General features: G+C 43.5%; 3 protein-coding genes across 6 annotated transcripts; all 3 read left to right on the top strand.

Annotated features, from left to right (window-relative positions):
* Positions 1-333: 333 nt before the first annotated feature.
* On the top strand, positions 334-8,091 carry wdtc1 (WD and tetratricopeptide repeats 1). 4 transcript variants are annotated; one of them, XM_072394579.1, is made up of 16 exons: positions 334-470; positions 982-1,116; positions 1,244-1,327; positions 1,461-1,507; positions 2,164-2,275; positions 2,664-2,851; positions 2,933-3,115; positions 3,232-3,326; positions 3,451-3,566; positions 3,698-3,758; positions 3,884-3,977; positions 4,084-4,254; positions 4,340-4,575; positions 4,677-4,845; positions 6,203-6,395; positions 6,518-8,091. In XM_072394579.1, the coding sequence occupies exons 2-16, from the start codon at positions 1,051-1,053 to the stop codon at positions 6,713-6,715; spliced, it is 2,013 nt and encodes a 670-aa protein (XP_072250680.1). In that variant the 5' UTR covers positions 334-470; positions 982-1,050; the 3' UTR covers positions 6,716-8,091. The 4 variants fall into 4 exon arrangements, with proteins under 4 accessions (XP_072250680.1, XP_072250681.1, XP_072250678.1 ...); XM_072394580.1 differs by having other exon boundaries at positions 334-475; positions 4,680-4,845; XM_072394577.1 differs by having other exon boundaries at positions 334-475.
* Positions 8,092-8,675: 584 nt separating this feature from the next.
* LOC140316660 (transmembrane protein 222-like) lies at positions 8,676-11,786 on the top strand. Its single transcript, XM_072394576.1, has 6 exons — positions 8,676-8,845; positions 9,048-9,132; positions 9,369-9,400; positions 9,498-9,594; positions 9,691-9,821; positions 11,699-11,786. The coding sequence occupies exons 1-6, from the start codon at positions 8,727-8,729 to the stop codon at positions 11,784-11,786; spliced, it is 552 nt and encodes a 183-aa protein (XP_072250677.1). The 5' UTR covers positions 8,676-8,726.
* Positions 11,787-12,939: 1,153 nt separating this feature from the next.
* Positions 12,940-14,851, top strand: LOC140316659 (trophoblast glycoprotein-like). The gene is made up of 2 exons (XM_072394575.1): positions 12,940-13,205; positions 13,401-14,851. Exons 1-2 carry the CDS (start codon positions 12,946-12,948, stop codon positions 14,338-14,340), a joined length of 1,200 nt encoding a protein of 399 aa, XP_072250676.1. The 5' UTR covers positions 12,940-12,945; the 3' UTR covers positions 14,341-14,851.
* The last annotated feature ends 414 nt before the right edge of the window (positions 14,852-15,265 follow it).

Here is a 15,265-nt window from a genome sequence, read left to right as displayed (position 1 = left end):
CCCCCCTATCTATAAAACCAAAATGCTCTCCTGCACATCCTCTTCTGTGTTAATAAAACTGATAAATAATAAAATTAATAAAAATGTTAGTCGTCAGTCTCATTGTGAGTTGTGCAAAAACTGACTATCACACTTAATTCATTTATTTAAAGTATTTATAAAGTATGTAATTGATCTATTTGTTTGTTTGTTTATCTATTTATTTAATTTCGTCTGCTTTGCTTTTGGCGGCTCCACCGGCACAGTCTCAGGGAGAACGCTTTTATTCTGAAATACTCAGGAACCGGAAGTATTTGGACATTTTAGCAGGCGGAACCAAATTGTGTGATTAACTCCAATGGGAGGAGGCTTCTGTTCAAGTTAGAGAGGTATTAGCGTGAAACCTGTCAACAAACTCTCATAGAGTGTCATTTGTTACCTTTCCTCAATGGACATTTCTTGACAGAAGGCTTTTCACTTAAAGAACAACGGTGAGGTTTACTTAGCTGTCGTAAATTACAATTAAAGCTCTGCAAATGTTTACGTTACAACGAAGTGGACGTTTTGTTTAGCTAGCAAGGTAACGCCAGTGCGCTAACGTCTGCTACTTGGTGAACGACAGGTCTCTTAAAGGCCCGGTGCATAAGGTGGCTAAAGATTGTGGTAAGTTAGCAACGCTTTAACGTACAGACAGCTGTTGGTGTTGTGGCAAACAGATGATTGTTGTACTCGCAGAGCTGCATTGCTAACAGTAGCAAGTCAGCTAATGAACTCGGCTTGTTGATGTTCGTTAACGGGGGCAAACGCTCTGTCTCTGGCACTGGTGTGAGCAAAGTCTGTAGACCAGGTGGTGTTATCTGATGTGTTTGTGTGTCCATTGAGGAACGAGTTGTTCCAAGTCCATGATGTCGACCCTATACAATTGCAAGAAAAGCAAAATAACGGTGTCCTCGTCTCTGGGACGCCTGATGTATTTTCTTAATCAATGTCTCCACTGCATAGTCTCAACAAAGAAGAATAAATGTCATCTGAGTTCTGACCCCTGGAACCCTCCAGCCCAGAACTTAATTTATGTTTTGCGGTGAGGCCATGACTACTGTCAACATCACCAAGGATATTCTATACAGGCAGATCAGGGTAAGTAAACCGATGCTTGTGTGCCCATCTTTAGATGTATTTCACATTACAGAGGTGGATGTAAAGGCACTCTCACAAATCCTTTCTCGTGCTGTGTACTGACGGAGATGTTGATTCATGTCTCCAGGACAAGAGAGCTTCGGGCTTTCAAAGGTTCCATCATGTGACCGACCCCTTCATCAAACGGCTTGGACTGGAGGCCGAGCTTCAGGTCACATGGAGCAATTTTTAACACTTTTTTCATGTAAATTGAGATGCATATGAAACAGTAGGGCAGCATAACAAGATGTTTTTCCTGTACTGTGATACCCTCTTCTGATAGTCAGTATCACCTGTTTCAACAGGGCCACAATGGCTGTGTAAACTGTTTGGAGTGGAACGAAAAGGGAGAGTAAGTCCTCGGCACAGCATTTTTGCACTTGAATCAATTGGTTATTCATAAAACTGTACATGTGGTCATATACGCAGCTAAGTGTCTATTTGAGTGTTGACAGCTGCAGTTTCTATACTAACTAACTATTAGTTATAGAAACTAAGTATTCTATGCTATACTAACTAACTAATTATTATATACTAACACAAGGTGTTTTATATGACACATTATCATAGTTTATTCCAGATTAGTCCAGGTAGCATATCAAGGTCTCAAAACCAGGATAATACCTTATCCTGGTTTTAAAAGCAGAGTAAGATGTTTGCATGTGAAACCCACTAACAGGATATCACCAATCATAACCAGATTACTAGTATACATGTATACAAGTGCACATAACATGTAAATTCTGACTTCTACATTCTAAAAAGAATAATTTAGATAAGTACAAATAGGAAGAGGGCAGAAAGTCCACAAATAGATAATTTATTCAGCTCATTACAGCTCCTGACGTTTAATCCCAATGGCTCACCTTAAGGCCTGTAAATGACAACTGTATGTAACAATTAAATTACAGGGCAGATCCTTACTTTAGGTCCACTACTGTACATCTTAACCAGTCTGACCTAATCAGTTGTTGCTTGACTTGTCCTGCTGATTCTTTCTGTATTCAGTCTGCTGGCTTCTGGCTCAGATGATCAGCACGCCATCATCTGGGATCCATTCAGACACAAGAAGCTGACAACTATGCACACGGGTCACGCAGCAAATATATTCTCTGTAAAGGTAAGGAGAAATTATTGTAAGATGGACGTATTGCATGGTTAGGGGCCACATTACTAAAGTTCTAAGTGCTGTGTGTGTGCTTATGTTGGCAGTGTAGTATCAGTAAGGTGGCATTGAGAGGAAAGGAGGAGTCGTTGTTATTGTGTTTTTTTTAATTATATCGGCGAGACATGTTGCTTTGCCTTGAGGTCAAATAATGTTTCGGAGTAGAATATGTTGTTGTTTTTTAAAACTGACTTCAACAGAACAGTTATCGGGGCTATGAATGGACTGTTGGTTGTCTTTGTAAACAACCTAATAATGCCTACAACTGGATGACCGTACCTCTGTGAAACACTCAGTCTGCACTTATCAGTTTATATTCTGGTGTTTTGCTCTGTCCATACAGTTCCTTCCTCACTCCGGGGACAGGATCTTGGTAACAGGCGCAGCCGACACAAAGGTCCACGTGCATGACCTGACGGTGAAGGAAACCATCCACATGTTTTCTGATCATACCAACCGAGTCAAACGCATCGCCACAGCACCCATGTGGCCCAACACCTTCTGGAGTGCAGCGGAAGATGGCATCATCAGGTAACATAAGGGACCTCAGATGAAGCCAAAGGAGTTAGCAATTGCTGCTGCTGTCACATGTGTTATGTTAACTTTCAACAGACAGTACGACCTGCGGGAGAACAGTAAACACTCTGAGGTGCTGATTGACCTGACAGAGTTCTGTGGTCAGCTGGTTGAGGCCAAGTGTCTAGCAGTCAACCCACGGGACAACAACTACCTGGCTGTGGGAGCCAACGGCCCTTTTGTCCGTCTCTATGACATCAGGATGATTCATAACTACAGGTTAATGGCAATTTCTATTGTCATTCTTCAACGACCACTCGAATGTGCTACATTCCAGTTTTGACACACACACCCACACAACTGGATTTTCAAAGTCTGTTTTGTTCTTTATGAAGGAAATCTTTGAGTCAGAGCACATCGGCAGCAGTGCACACATTTTGTGACAGGCAGAAGCCCATCCCAGATGGCGCTGGGCAGTACTACGTAGCAGGTTAGTACACCGCTTAACTGTCCACTAACAAATGAACTGACTGAGAACTAATTGAGAAATGCAACTGTTGAAGGGAATTTAGCTGAGATGATTAGTAAAATCATCTTCTGTGTGAATGCTTCAGGGCACCTTCCAGTGAAACTGTCCGACTATAATAACCGCCTGAGGGTGCTGGTGGCTACGTACGTTACCTTCAGCCCAGATGGCACCGAGCTTCTTGTTAACATGGGCGGGGAACAGGTAATGTGTCCCAAAACAAACGCCAAATGATGAGAGGGGTTCTCTTTCATTTGCACCCTTCACTGGCACAGTGTTTTTAAAGTTTGACTTGTGTGTGGTTTATTTTAATTTTATTTTCATGGTTCTTACAGGTGTATCTGTTTGACTTGACATTCAAGCAGAGGCCGTATACTTTCCTGCTTCCAAAAAAAGGCAAGTCGTCAGTCGGGAGATTTTTGCCATAATTCTGAATAGCGGGTTACTATGTAGCATATACCAAGGATGGTATCCATACACAGTTTGTCTTGGTAATCTCTGCTACTCATGTGTTCCAGAAGATTTGCAGAATGGAAAGACAACCAATGGTGTCTCCAATGGACTTCACTTGCCAGCCAGCCACATTTGTTTTGCTGGAGGCAAAATGCACTCTAGGTACCTGTCACAGCCTCTTGTTTTGAGTTAGCTTCTTTTTTTTTTTTCTTTGTGACGCAATTTTATTTTGAAAATGTTCCCTCCTTTCTATTTCCTTGTTATTTAGTTCTACTGAGCTCCCACCCCAATTGGAGAAAATAAAGCAACAAGCTAATGATGCATTTGCCCGCCAGCAGTGGACACAGGCCATCCAGCTGTATAGTTTAGGCATTCACGAGGCCAGCTGCAACGCCATGCTATATGGGAACCGGGCTGCAGCTTATATGAAACGCAAGTGGTAGGTGTCACAGAAATGATGAATCCTCTTCTGAATGCTTTGGAATCAGTTATCTCCTGTTTACGCTTGGGTCTGTGATTCTCAGGGATGGAGACCATTACGATGCTCTCAGGGATTGTGTGAAGGCTCTCACACTAAACCCCAGCCATCTGAAGGCACATTTCAGGCTGGCACGGTGTCTGTTTGAGCTGAAGTATGTGGCTGAGGCTCTCGAGTGTCTTGACGATTTTAAAGGAAAGTTTCCGGAGCAGGCGCAGAGCAACGCCTGCGACGCCTTAGACAAAGACATCAAGGCCGCTCTTTTCTCCAAGTCAGAATCAGGTGGGAAAGAGTGAAATGCTGCCGTGCTGGTTTGCCACAAGGAAAGGAATTCAGTTTTTGTATTTCAATGTGCGAAAGAACTTAACTTTTGTCTTCACCAGCAGAAGATAAGAAGGCCAACAGCTCCATTCGATTCCACTCATTCAGTCGGAAAGAATCCATTCCTGAAGACGAGGTGGTGTTGAGGGAGCGCAGCTTTGATTACAAGCACAGATACTGTGGTCACTGTAACACCACCACTGACATCAAAGAGGCCAACTTCTTCGGAAGGTCAGTGCATCTCCCCGACAGTCTGCTCTGGTCTCACTAGGGGGCAGTTATCATCTGTGTGACTGAATGTGATCTGAGCCTCCAGATAGTCACAGTGTAAACAAAGCACAGCTTGCTGCTGCTAATACCAAACAATTATAAGCTTTTTCTGAGCACTGAAAACGCCTGTCAAACATTCAGTGTCGGTGGGGAAAGTAAGTGAACCCTTGGATTTATTTGCTGATGAAACCTCGCCTGACCTCAAACTGCAACTCTAACTGCAGATCAAAGCTGCTGAGCCATTTTACCTTTCCTTCTAGTTTTCAGTAAAGATGGCGTATTTTTCTCCTCTCAACGGCGCCGTGGCTCGACATGTTCCTGTGTCTTTAGGTTAACTGCTTGCCTGTACAGAAAAATGTCCGACAAATTTGTCTTTTGTCAAATGTCACGTCAGTCAGAATAGATTCTAATAAGCATCATCACAACCTGTGGAAATCAGTTGGATATTAGATCAGATGTGTGGACATTAATATGTTTTTAAGAGGGCATATTTTGTTGATGATGTGAAGTGACAAATACATTAACTGTTAGGATAATGTTAGGAGGAGCATTTACTTGGAATGCCACACCTACCAGCACCTTCACTCAGTACTCATGAGTCAGATCCCACACGTTTTTGTTTTGTTTTTTTTTACTTGTTGGTGGCCTAGATCTCAATTACATGACTGTAAGGTTTTGTGACTGTGCATTGTTGTCATTACTTACTAAATACTTGCATTATTTACTTGCAAAATCTGTCCACAGCATAATATAAACACCACTTTTAAGCCTAAGTGCTTTGTGGTTTAACGGGAGTTACAGTAGGACTTTCCAGGAGCACATTTTGCCATTTTAACGGACGAAACACACACAAACGGACAGATTTGTAAAGTAAAACACAATGCAGGCCAGGCTCAGCGCTGTTGAAACTGATCACCTGGACAAGTGAAACTGTAGTTTGTGGCACTAATGAAACCTATATTATATTATTATTGTATTCAGTCTTTGACACCACAGGCCACATATTCTAATGTATGCTGTGTGATGGTAAAAAAAACCAGTTGATTGACCTCCACTTCATCTTGTTTCTCATCACATTCTGTAGCTGAGTGCTCTGAATGACTAAAAGCATTGTTTCAGTTCTTCCCGAACCTAATATACCTGAATATCCGGCTCATCTTTCACATCTTTTCACATGATAATTGAAAAAGTCCTGTACTGCGATGAAAAACAGTTTCACAGTTTCCAAGTGAAAATTATTGTATTTCCAGTCAATGTTTCACGTCCGAGGAACGTGGCTCGTCGGGGGAAGGTCTGAATGCTCTTCTTTTCTCTCCAGCAAAGGGCAGTACATTGTCAGCGGCTCAGATGACGGCTCTTTCTTCATCTGGGAGAAGGAGACGACTAATCTGGTGAGAATTCTGCAGGGGGATGAATCCATCGTTAACTGCTTACAGCCCCACCCCAGCTACTGCTTCCTGGCTACGAGCGGTATCGATCCTGTGGTTCGATTATGGAACCCCAGACCAGAGGTAAACAAAGACGACTTCTGTCTATTTTTTCATAGAGAAGAAAAGACCGATCACCATGACTTTGGTCTTAATTAGGTATCTCATGAATTGTGCTTGGTTATCTCTGCATTCTTGCTTTGCAGACGGACAGCGACAATGGGCGTGTCGTGGAGGACATGGAGGGAGCTGCTCAGGCCAATCAGCGGCGTATGAACGCTGATCCACTGGAGGTTATGCTGTTTAACATGGGCTATCGCATCACTGGCCTGCATGGCGTCGGCCCAGATGGTTCAGATGACGAGGACAGCTCAGACGGACAAGTACAGTGTAGGCCAAGCTAGACATACAGTCGTCCATTCTGTAGAATGGATTTAGGACGCAAAGCATTCTCCCGGCTCCTGTTTGAAAGCTAATCCCCACCCCCACCCCACCCCCTCTCTGACAGAACATTGAGTGAATGTCATGTCACATCTCTGCACTATGCATCACCCTCCGCTGTCCCACGCTAGGATTTGTGGAGGCCACTTAAAGGAGAGGAATTTATGGAGGGTGGAGACAACATCACTCTCGTCCTTACAAAGCACCAACAACACCTCGGCCCGTCCCTCCAACCTTTCACGGCGGGGGGGGGGACACCTTTTGAGGAGAGCACCTTCCATGTCACTCCCAGTTTCTCACAACGAAGGAGGAGTTCAGCACTTGCCACTCCTGAGGTTTTTGTTGGACAGACACGCAACACGTAGGAGAAGCAGGGCAGGGCCAGGTGATCCATTTTCAAGTGAGGGTGACCACAGTGTCTCAGTGGAGGAACAGATCACAGGCCAGAAAACAGGAGTTTGTTGCATCTCCTGTCTGCTCAGTAGATGGAGCAAAGCGTCACAGTGCCCACTCATCTCGGAAAGCCTGCACATGGAAATTAGATAAAATTAGACTCAGTCCTATTTTTAGTTGAAGTTTCGGAAGCCTGAAATTATTTGTAACTTTAAATTGTTCAAGTTGTTGCTCCAATGAAATGCATTTAAAAGCTGTGTTTAGTTTACAACTGTCGGGAAAAACGAGGGTTTCTTCTGCCAAAGGTTGCCATCTATCATTTCAACAGCCAAGGATTAATGTTGGTTTCTCTGTTTCATTCGCAAATGATTTTGGCTCCTTTTAGTTAAAGACTTTTAGGACAATAGATAATTGACATGTCCACAAGACATTGACAAGTGTTTGTTAAAGGGAAAAAAATAATTGACTAATATATATATATATATATATATATATTTTGTTTTTAGTCCCTTTGATTGCACATACCATTTGAGAAGAAATGTCAAGTGTCAAACTTTTGTTGGGTATAAGTGGGACACACATGCTGATGTGTGTTGTATTACAACTGGGCGCAAAGTATTTGGTGGCGACAAGGTTCCCGGCTGCATGGCTCTAGCAGTAGTCCTCTTCTGCAGTCAGGTGTTCAGCTTTTATGAGGCTCCTCTAACCTTAGCTGTGAGGGGTGGGGGGAGAAAGCCACTTTCCATCTGGTGCCCAGAGAGGAGCTCATTGAGATTCCTTTACGCCCCCCCCCCCTCTCATAGGTTGATGTTAACAAATGGGTCCTCAGCAACATGCATCACTAGGCTTCCATGTGTTTTACTTTGTTCATTAATTTGTTTTCCTTTGAGGATTCCTGTATTAACATTTGTTGCAACAAAACAAAGAATAAAATTATTGAACACCTTCTCGTTGGTAGTCCCTTTATTCCTTTGGTGACAAATGGTTTGCTCCTTTCGTTCTAACACACAACGAGAAAACCAGCATTACAGAGTCAATACTATCTAGGTTAGGAAGATGTACTGTGGGTGAAGCTACAGTGTGCTCATTAGTCAGTGTCCGCTCTCCTCCCAGCTTTTGCTGACTTGTCACACAACAGATGTAGGCTCCATACACAAGTTGGTACACTGGGGGCAGCGTCTCACACCCAATATACTGTAGTAGTGAGGTGACCCAACTTTATAAGCACGTTAAACATTAAATAGTCTTTTTCATATATATATATATATATATATATATATATATATATATATATATATATATCGTAAAATGAAAGGTTTCTGGGACGGAAATAAAAGCTCAACAAGAAGGAAAATAGACAAAAACTAGTAAAACCAGATGGAAAAAGATGAGGCTTTCATAGAAAATCCTGTATCGGTACCCAACAGGAATCTCAGCCACTGACCGTGAAGTAGACACCGCAGTCAATCAAAGGATCATATGGTGATGCGTTCACGGACCGGCCGTTTTCTAGAGTCTTCCACGCTGACCGTGCGCCTGTGCGTCACTGACATCCCCCCCATCTCGTTTCTGCAGGCTGTGATGGCGGAGGTGGCTGAAACCGACATAATGATTAACTACCACGGTGATTTCCTTAAAACCGATAGAAAAAGCACCCGCTACCCCTACTGCGTTGTCTGGACACCTATTCCTATATTATCGTAAGAGGCTATAACATTATTCCTGTTTTGGCTAGCATTAGCATCAAATGTGGCAGCTGACAACTCGGGCGGCAGGTTGTTATTTTCAAAACAAACAAACGAAAGCAGATTAGTTCTCGTCGGTCATTTGATCTGTTTTATTACACATTTTAGTGCATCGCTTACGTTTGACTGTGAACTGACCCGTGCATCCATCCTGCAGGTGGGTGCTCCCCTTTATTGGTCACATGGGCATATGCACCTCTGCTGGAGTCATACGAGATTTTGCAGGATCCTACTTCGTCTCGGTGAGTTTTGCAGCTGTTGCACTGAATTCATATCCTCACCTAACAGGTTATTTGCCGTCAACTTGAAACACTTACATTTAACGTTACGCAGATGTGCAAAGCAGGAGCTGCCGCATTGCTAATGAGCTTATATCATATCTGACATTTAGTGTATTTTTTTTAGAAACGAGCCCGTTCAGTTTTACTGTGATGCTAATCATAAGTTCACATGTATGATTTTGAAATGTTCCATCCAGGAGGACAACATGGGGTTTGGTCAGCCAACGAAGTAGGTTTATCGGTCAAAATTCAATTATTTTCGACGTGCCCAAGTTTGTCCCGCATTAAATCAACGTCCACTGATCCGCTGTTAACTAATGTTGCAGATATTGGAGGCTGGATGTGGACAAGGTCTGTGGTAGTGGTGCAGCAACGTGGGACAAGGCAGTCCAGGATGCATCTGAAGAATACAAATGCAGGCCGGTGAGACTGTATTTAAGACTTTTCACGTTAATACATGTTTCTAACTCTTGTATTACTAATACAATATATGTATATTTTTTCCCTTTTTCATTGAAGCACAATCTGTGCTTAGATAACTGCCATTCCCACGTTGCCATGGCCCTCAACCTTATGCGATACGACAACAGCACATCTTGGAACATGGTGAATCTGTGCATTCTGTCCCTCATTCATGGAAAACACGTCAGGTGAATATTTCACGCTCACTCACACACATTCGTTGTAGCTACATTCATATAATATAAATCATTTTCTTTTGTTTATCAAACTGTTAATCCTCTGAACTGTTTCGAGGACATTCGTGGTTATATGCCAGATCATTTCCTTCATCCAATCATAATGAAACTTAAGTACTTCTCTTTGGTCCCCTCAAAGCGGAAAAGCTTCCTCCCTTGAAGCTAAACCACCTCATCTAACATATGAAGTCACATGTAGAACGGCTTTTGAGTGGGGTCTTGGCCTCTTTTTGTTGCCTCAGCATATTTATTTCAGTTCGTCTTGAATATGACGCAGCAACAAAAGGCTGGAAAAGTAAGCGATTATAAAAAGAAACAGCTGGAGCAACTTGTTGAGCCTCATTGAGTTAATTTGCAACTGGTCAATGACTGGATACAAAAAGAGCACCTTAGAGAGGTTCAGTCATCTCTGAAAAACCAACTATGCCCACAAATTGTGAAGCCATTTCAGAAAAATAGTCCTCTGTGTAGAACTGCGAAGGTTTTAAATATTTGACCATTTACAGTATATAAGATCATCAACAACTCTGAGAATGTGGAGACATCTCTGTGCGCAAGGCACATAGCTGAAAATCAGCCCTCTCGGGCAGCACTAAATTTAAAAACAGGCATGTCTCTGTCATGAAAGTCACTCGAACAATAACCCTGAAATCCCTAGACGAGCTAGTAATTTTTAAGAAAAATGTCTAATTTTCAACATTGAATAAGTTTTCTATGTTCTGTTATGACTAAAATATTTGTTTATGAGATTTTCAAATCATTGCTTTCACTTTTCATCTACATTTTGCAATTGGGGTCATAAAAGGTGACGACTACACAGTTGCTGCTTCCTGACTGTCGTCACTTACTGTTAGTGATTTGATTCTTTTATGTTTTTATACCCCCTCTGTACAGCACTTGGCTCAGTTCAAACTTTTCCATTGTACTCTGGAAATGAACTATAGTTACTTATTGAAATACTGTAAGGAGGAATCTTCTACTTTTACCGAGACAAGATAATCATCAATGCCTCGGTCTTTATGTCCAGCATTACATTTCATATATTCCTCGACCGTTTGACGTTTCCTTCACACCTGTGTACATCTAGAGCCGTTTTCTGTTTTGATCGTCTGTGACATTTAAACATGGACAGAATCAGCTGGGATCAAACTACCTGGTACTGTCACATGACCTGTTGTGGCTTCACTGACACCAATCATCAGTGCAGTTTTGATTATAAACAGGACTTTTAATTAGATTTTCTTGTCCAGATTATTGTTATTTTTTAGCTCTGTCCTTAGCCACTTGGAAGAACGTAAGAAGTAATGATGACAATGGAGGATTCCCTTAATCAGGACAGAAAACACACCAGTGGCTTTTGTAAAGTTAATGGCAATGTCATTCCAAACATGCGCACCGTCTGGTGAAACGCTCTGCTGCTGGATTGTAGTTGCATTAGGAGACATACGGCTCAGAGAACCCCCTCATTATTCTCCGCTGACCCACATAGAGAACGCTGGCGTCACAGTTTGTGCTGCCTCTGTGCGTACACTCCCACGGCGCAGGAGTCTTTTAAACAGATGGGCAGCCGTGTAATTCATCACTGACAGCGGCGCTCCCTCCTGTGCCACCGCTGGAGGTCACCTCTCTGCTGGGGCCCCCAGCGCCGACTGGGTGGATAGGACAGCAGGACGCAGGCCAGGTGTGGTGCGGTTGTGTGAATTTAAAGTGACTGACGTGTGTGACACCCCCCGACACGCCTCACATGTCCTTGGGCTTTCCAAAAATGACGCCAGCACCCCTCACTTTCCAGATGTTGGTTCCTCTAACGCGCTCTTTCTGTCCCTCAGCTGGGCCGCGTTCTTCAAGACCTGGCTGCCCTCCGTCATGCTCTTCGGAGTCCTCGCCACATTCGTCCTGACATTCCACCTACAGTAATGCAGCAAGCAGTACGAGGACACGGCTTGGGTTGGACTTCTCTTGTCACTGACGTGAATGACGTGTTTTCACGGGATTTTGTTGCCACAAAAAAGTACCAAACAAGGGATTCCATTACATGTTGTGATCTGTAGCAGTGTAGCGTCTTGGAGGGCAGTCAAGGGCAAACCCTCACTGTTGGTTTATTTTGACATAATTCATGTTTAAAACTGTGGGTTTTCCTTTTTTTGTTGTTGTTGTTTTGTTCTTTTCTGTTTTATACTGTATCAGACAGGTCCACCTCAATGTCTTCAAATATTCTCCTCCCACTCTGTGATCTCCCACTCTGGCCGGTGTTTTTGTTTTCCGTGGGACTGGTGGTGCTGAGGGTGACGGCGTGTGCTGCGCCACACTGGAGCAACACGTTTGAGTTGCGGAGATGCATTTTTCATGAACCTCGCTGATGAACGTGTTTCCAGACCGGCTTATGCTGATTTCGGTGATGGATCGCCACAGCGATGGTCGCAAAATCTTAATGCTGAAAGTACTCATCAATTATTTGTCCAAGAGATATGAGCCGCTACCAAAGATAGAATGACGGAGGACTCGCATGTGAAAAGCCGGTGGTATTGTGCTCCCATATGAATCTGTTTTCCTCTGGCGTGTAAAGGTTATGTGTGAAATGTTTTTTGTTATTATTATTCATACTTTTTGTTTGTCTCCAGGCAGAAACTGAAAGCTCTCAAACTGTGCAACCTCATGCTAGAATGTTACTTTAACCCAGACCAAGTATAAACTGATTTGTGTTTAAAGCTTGGTTCCTACATAAGCACTATTTATAGTGTTATTTTACATCATTCCCGGTTGAAAATACCTGATTTTGTAAGAGAATATTTGGATTTCTCTGGTGTCTCCCCTGGCAGACTGTGGTGTAGGTCACAGGCTGTGGACGTGCTAACCATCCTCTGTACCTTTAAGGGAACCACGTACCTTTTTCATCCAGCAGATTCTGTGTGATATGAACTGCCATCAGTTTACGGGAACCCTCATTGCCACAGTGGAGCAGATGAGGAGGGACCAGTGCTGGGACGAGCGGTCTTTGCTGCCTCTGCAGTGTTAGTGTGTGAGAACAAAAGGTCACATTTTCCTCTTTTCTGAACATTTCGGCTGCAATTTAGAGATGTGCATTTTTGCCGTCCTTGTGTTTTTGGGAGTGCTTTTTTTTGCACCCTACCGGTGCTTGGAGTGTCCTTTTGGCTGCGAGTGTTTTGCTGTCACGCGCACAGTGAAATGTGTTTCAAAGGCTCTGCTCAACGTGCCACAAGATATTCCAGGATATGCCAGGACCATCATCATCACAGGGAACGATATCCACCAAATTGGACCTGATTCGTTTACAGAGCTGGGGAATGTCACAAACATTATTTTAAGCAATAACAGGTGAGAATGTCAGTGTTGTTTCTCTCTTTTTCAGTCATGTATATTAACCCTTATTTTGGATAATAGGACTAACTTTCTTGATGTGTACATAATAAATAAATAACGTATATATCTGTGAGTCTGGTTGTTATTTGGCATTTGAAAATGATATGAAATGCCTGAGAGCGAGTGTTACAGTGTTAGTCATCTCCTCAGGATCACAGAGTTGGCATCCCACACCTTCTCTTCCCTCATCAACCTGCGCTTCCTGGACCTCAGTGGAAACCAGCTGGCACTCATCCATCCAGAGGCTCTCAGCATACCTGGCAGCCCCCTTCAGGAGCTCAACCTGAGTTCTTCGCTGTACAACTTCACCGCCCTGACAGACCTCACCACGGCTCTGCGCTGGGGCGGCCTCTGGGGGCTCCTCCGCCTTGACCTCTCCGGAAACCACCTGGCCCTGCTGCCCCCCGGGATGTTCTCCCACGTTCCCAATCTGCAGCAGCTCCTCCTCACTAACAACTCTTTGATGGCCGTCTACAGCGGGACCTTCTCTGGCATGAACCATCTGGAGATGCTGGACCTGACGCACAACGCCATCCAGACATTCAGAGCTGATTCTCTGCAGGAGCTGGAGAGGCTTGGCAGCGTGAGAATCCTCCTCGGTAATAACCCGTACACCTGCTCTTGTGAGATCCACGATTTTGTCACTTGGCTGAATAAATCAAGAGCTCAGATAGATGTGGATGCTGTCAGATGTGCCTCACCAGCGGATTTAATCAACTCTCGGCTGCGAGGTCTCACTGTCCAGGCCATTGGCTGCGTTGCTCCAAGCCTCGCTGAGGTGACTGACCTCAGCCTGCAGACGTCCTACGTCTTCCTGGGCTTGGTGCTGGGCTTGGTGGGCATGATATTTCTGTTTGTGCTCTACCTGAATCGCAATGATATGAAGAAGTGGATCGTGGACACTAGAGATGCATGTCAGGACATTCTTGAAGGGTATCACTACCGCTATGAGATTGACTCGGACCCTCGCCTGAGACAACTCTCAGCAGGTGGCAGCAGGGCACAAGGGGATGTGGGATTAGCTCTGTCACAACAACTGCCAAATGACACCTGTATTGTCCAAGTTCCCACAGAAACGCAAGCCAAATAGGTGACAGCATCCCCGCCTCGAAACCTGGGATCATCAAGCAGAGTTAATTGACAAAAAATGGAGTAGCTTTGACTAGGTTGTGTCAGGGAATTTATACTTAATATGTTTGGAGCATCCAGTTTATATATACTGCAGTAACAACCTATTAACCTAACCACTAAAAAGTGCCTTTGTGTTGGGGCACTGCAAACATAATCTGTAGATTAGTTTGGTGTTTTTATAAATTTAACATGAGCAGGGTGTGGAATGTTGTAGAAAATCCCGGTTTTAGTATTTACTTTTTGGGATCATTATCATACCTGTAAATATCAAGACGACGCGCAGCTGGAAGTAACATAGATGGCAGCTCAGTGACATGAAAAATGCACATTGACCCTGTAAATTGTAATATCGTTTTTTTTTTTTATATATATATATAATACTAAGTATGTGTCTATTGTGCTTGCTAGTGTTTATATTGTGATCTGTATTAGTATATTTAAAGGAGTAGACAAAATGGCTTCTGTGAAATAGAAAGAAAAGTGCATTAAATAAATATTAAATAAATAAATCATTTGCCTATCTAATCTAATTCTCGAGGTACTGTGCTCTTTTACTGTGACTACAGTGTGGCACAACATGCTACACGCGCTCATATTTTTCTCCACATGCAGCCCATTTACTATTTGCGTGATTAAGTGTCTCCGCGCAGTGAAAATAGGGCAGAATGACAGATACTGTGTGGAAACACCTGCTGGCTTTGCAGCTGTGCACCCCTCTGTGCCTCTCTTGGCCCCACCTGTGACGTCACCAGCACGGTCTTTGTGCATGAATTAGCAAGTCGCAGATTTGTCACAGTGCAAAAATGTCTGCGCTAATGTAATTCCCCCACGAGCTGAAACAACTGGCTGAAACATCTGGTCGTTGAACGTTCAAAGGTTGGATG

The sequence above is a fragment of the Leuresthes tenuis genome, unplaced genomic scaffold (assembly GCF_036924035.1).
Source record: "Leuresthes tenuis unplaced genomic scaffold, fLeuTen1.0.hap1 SCAF_10, whole genome shotgun sequence".
In the NCBI taxonomy this organism is placed as follows: domain Eukaryota; kingdom Metazoa; phylum Chordata; class Actinopteri; order Atheriniformes; family Atherinopsidae; genus Leuresthes; species Leuresthes tenuis.
Note: the sequence above shows the minus strand (reverse complement) of the source record. Positions and strands in the feature narration are given on the sequence as shown.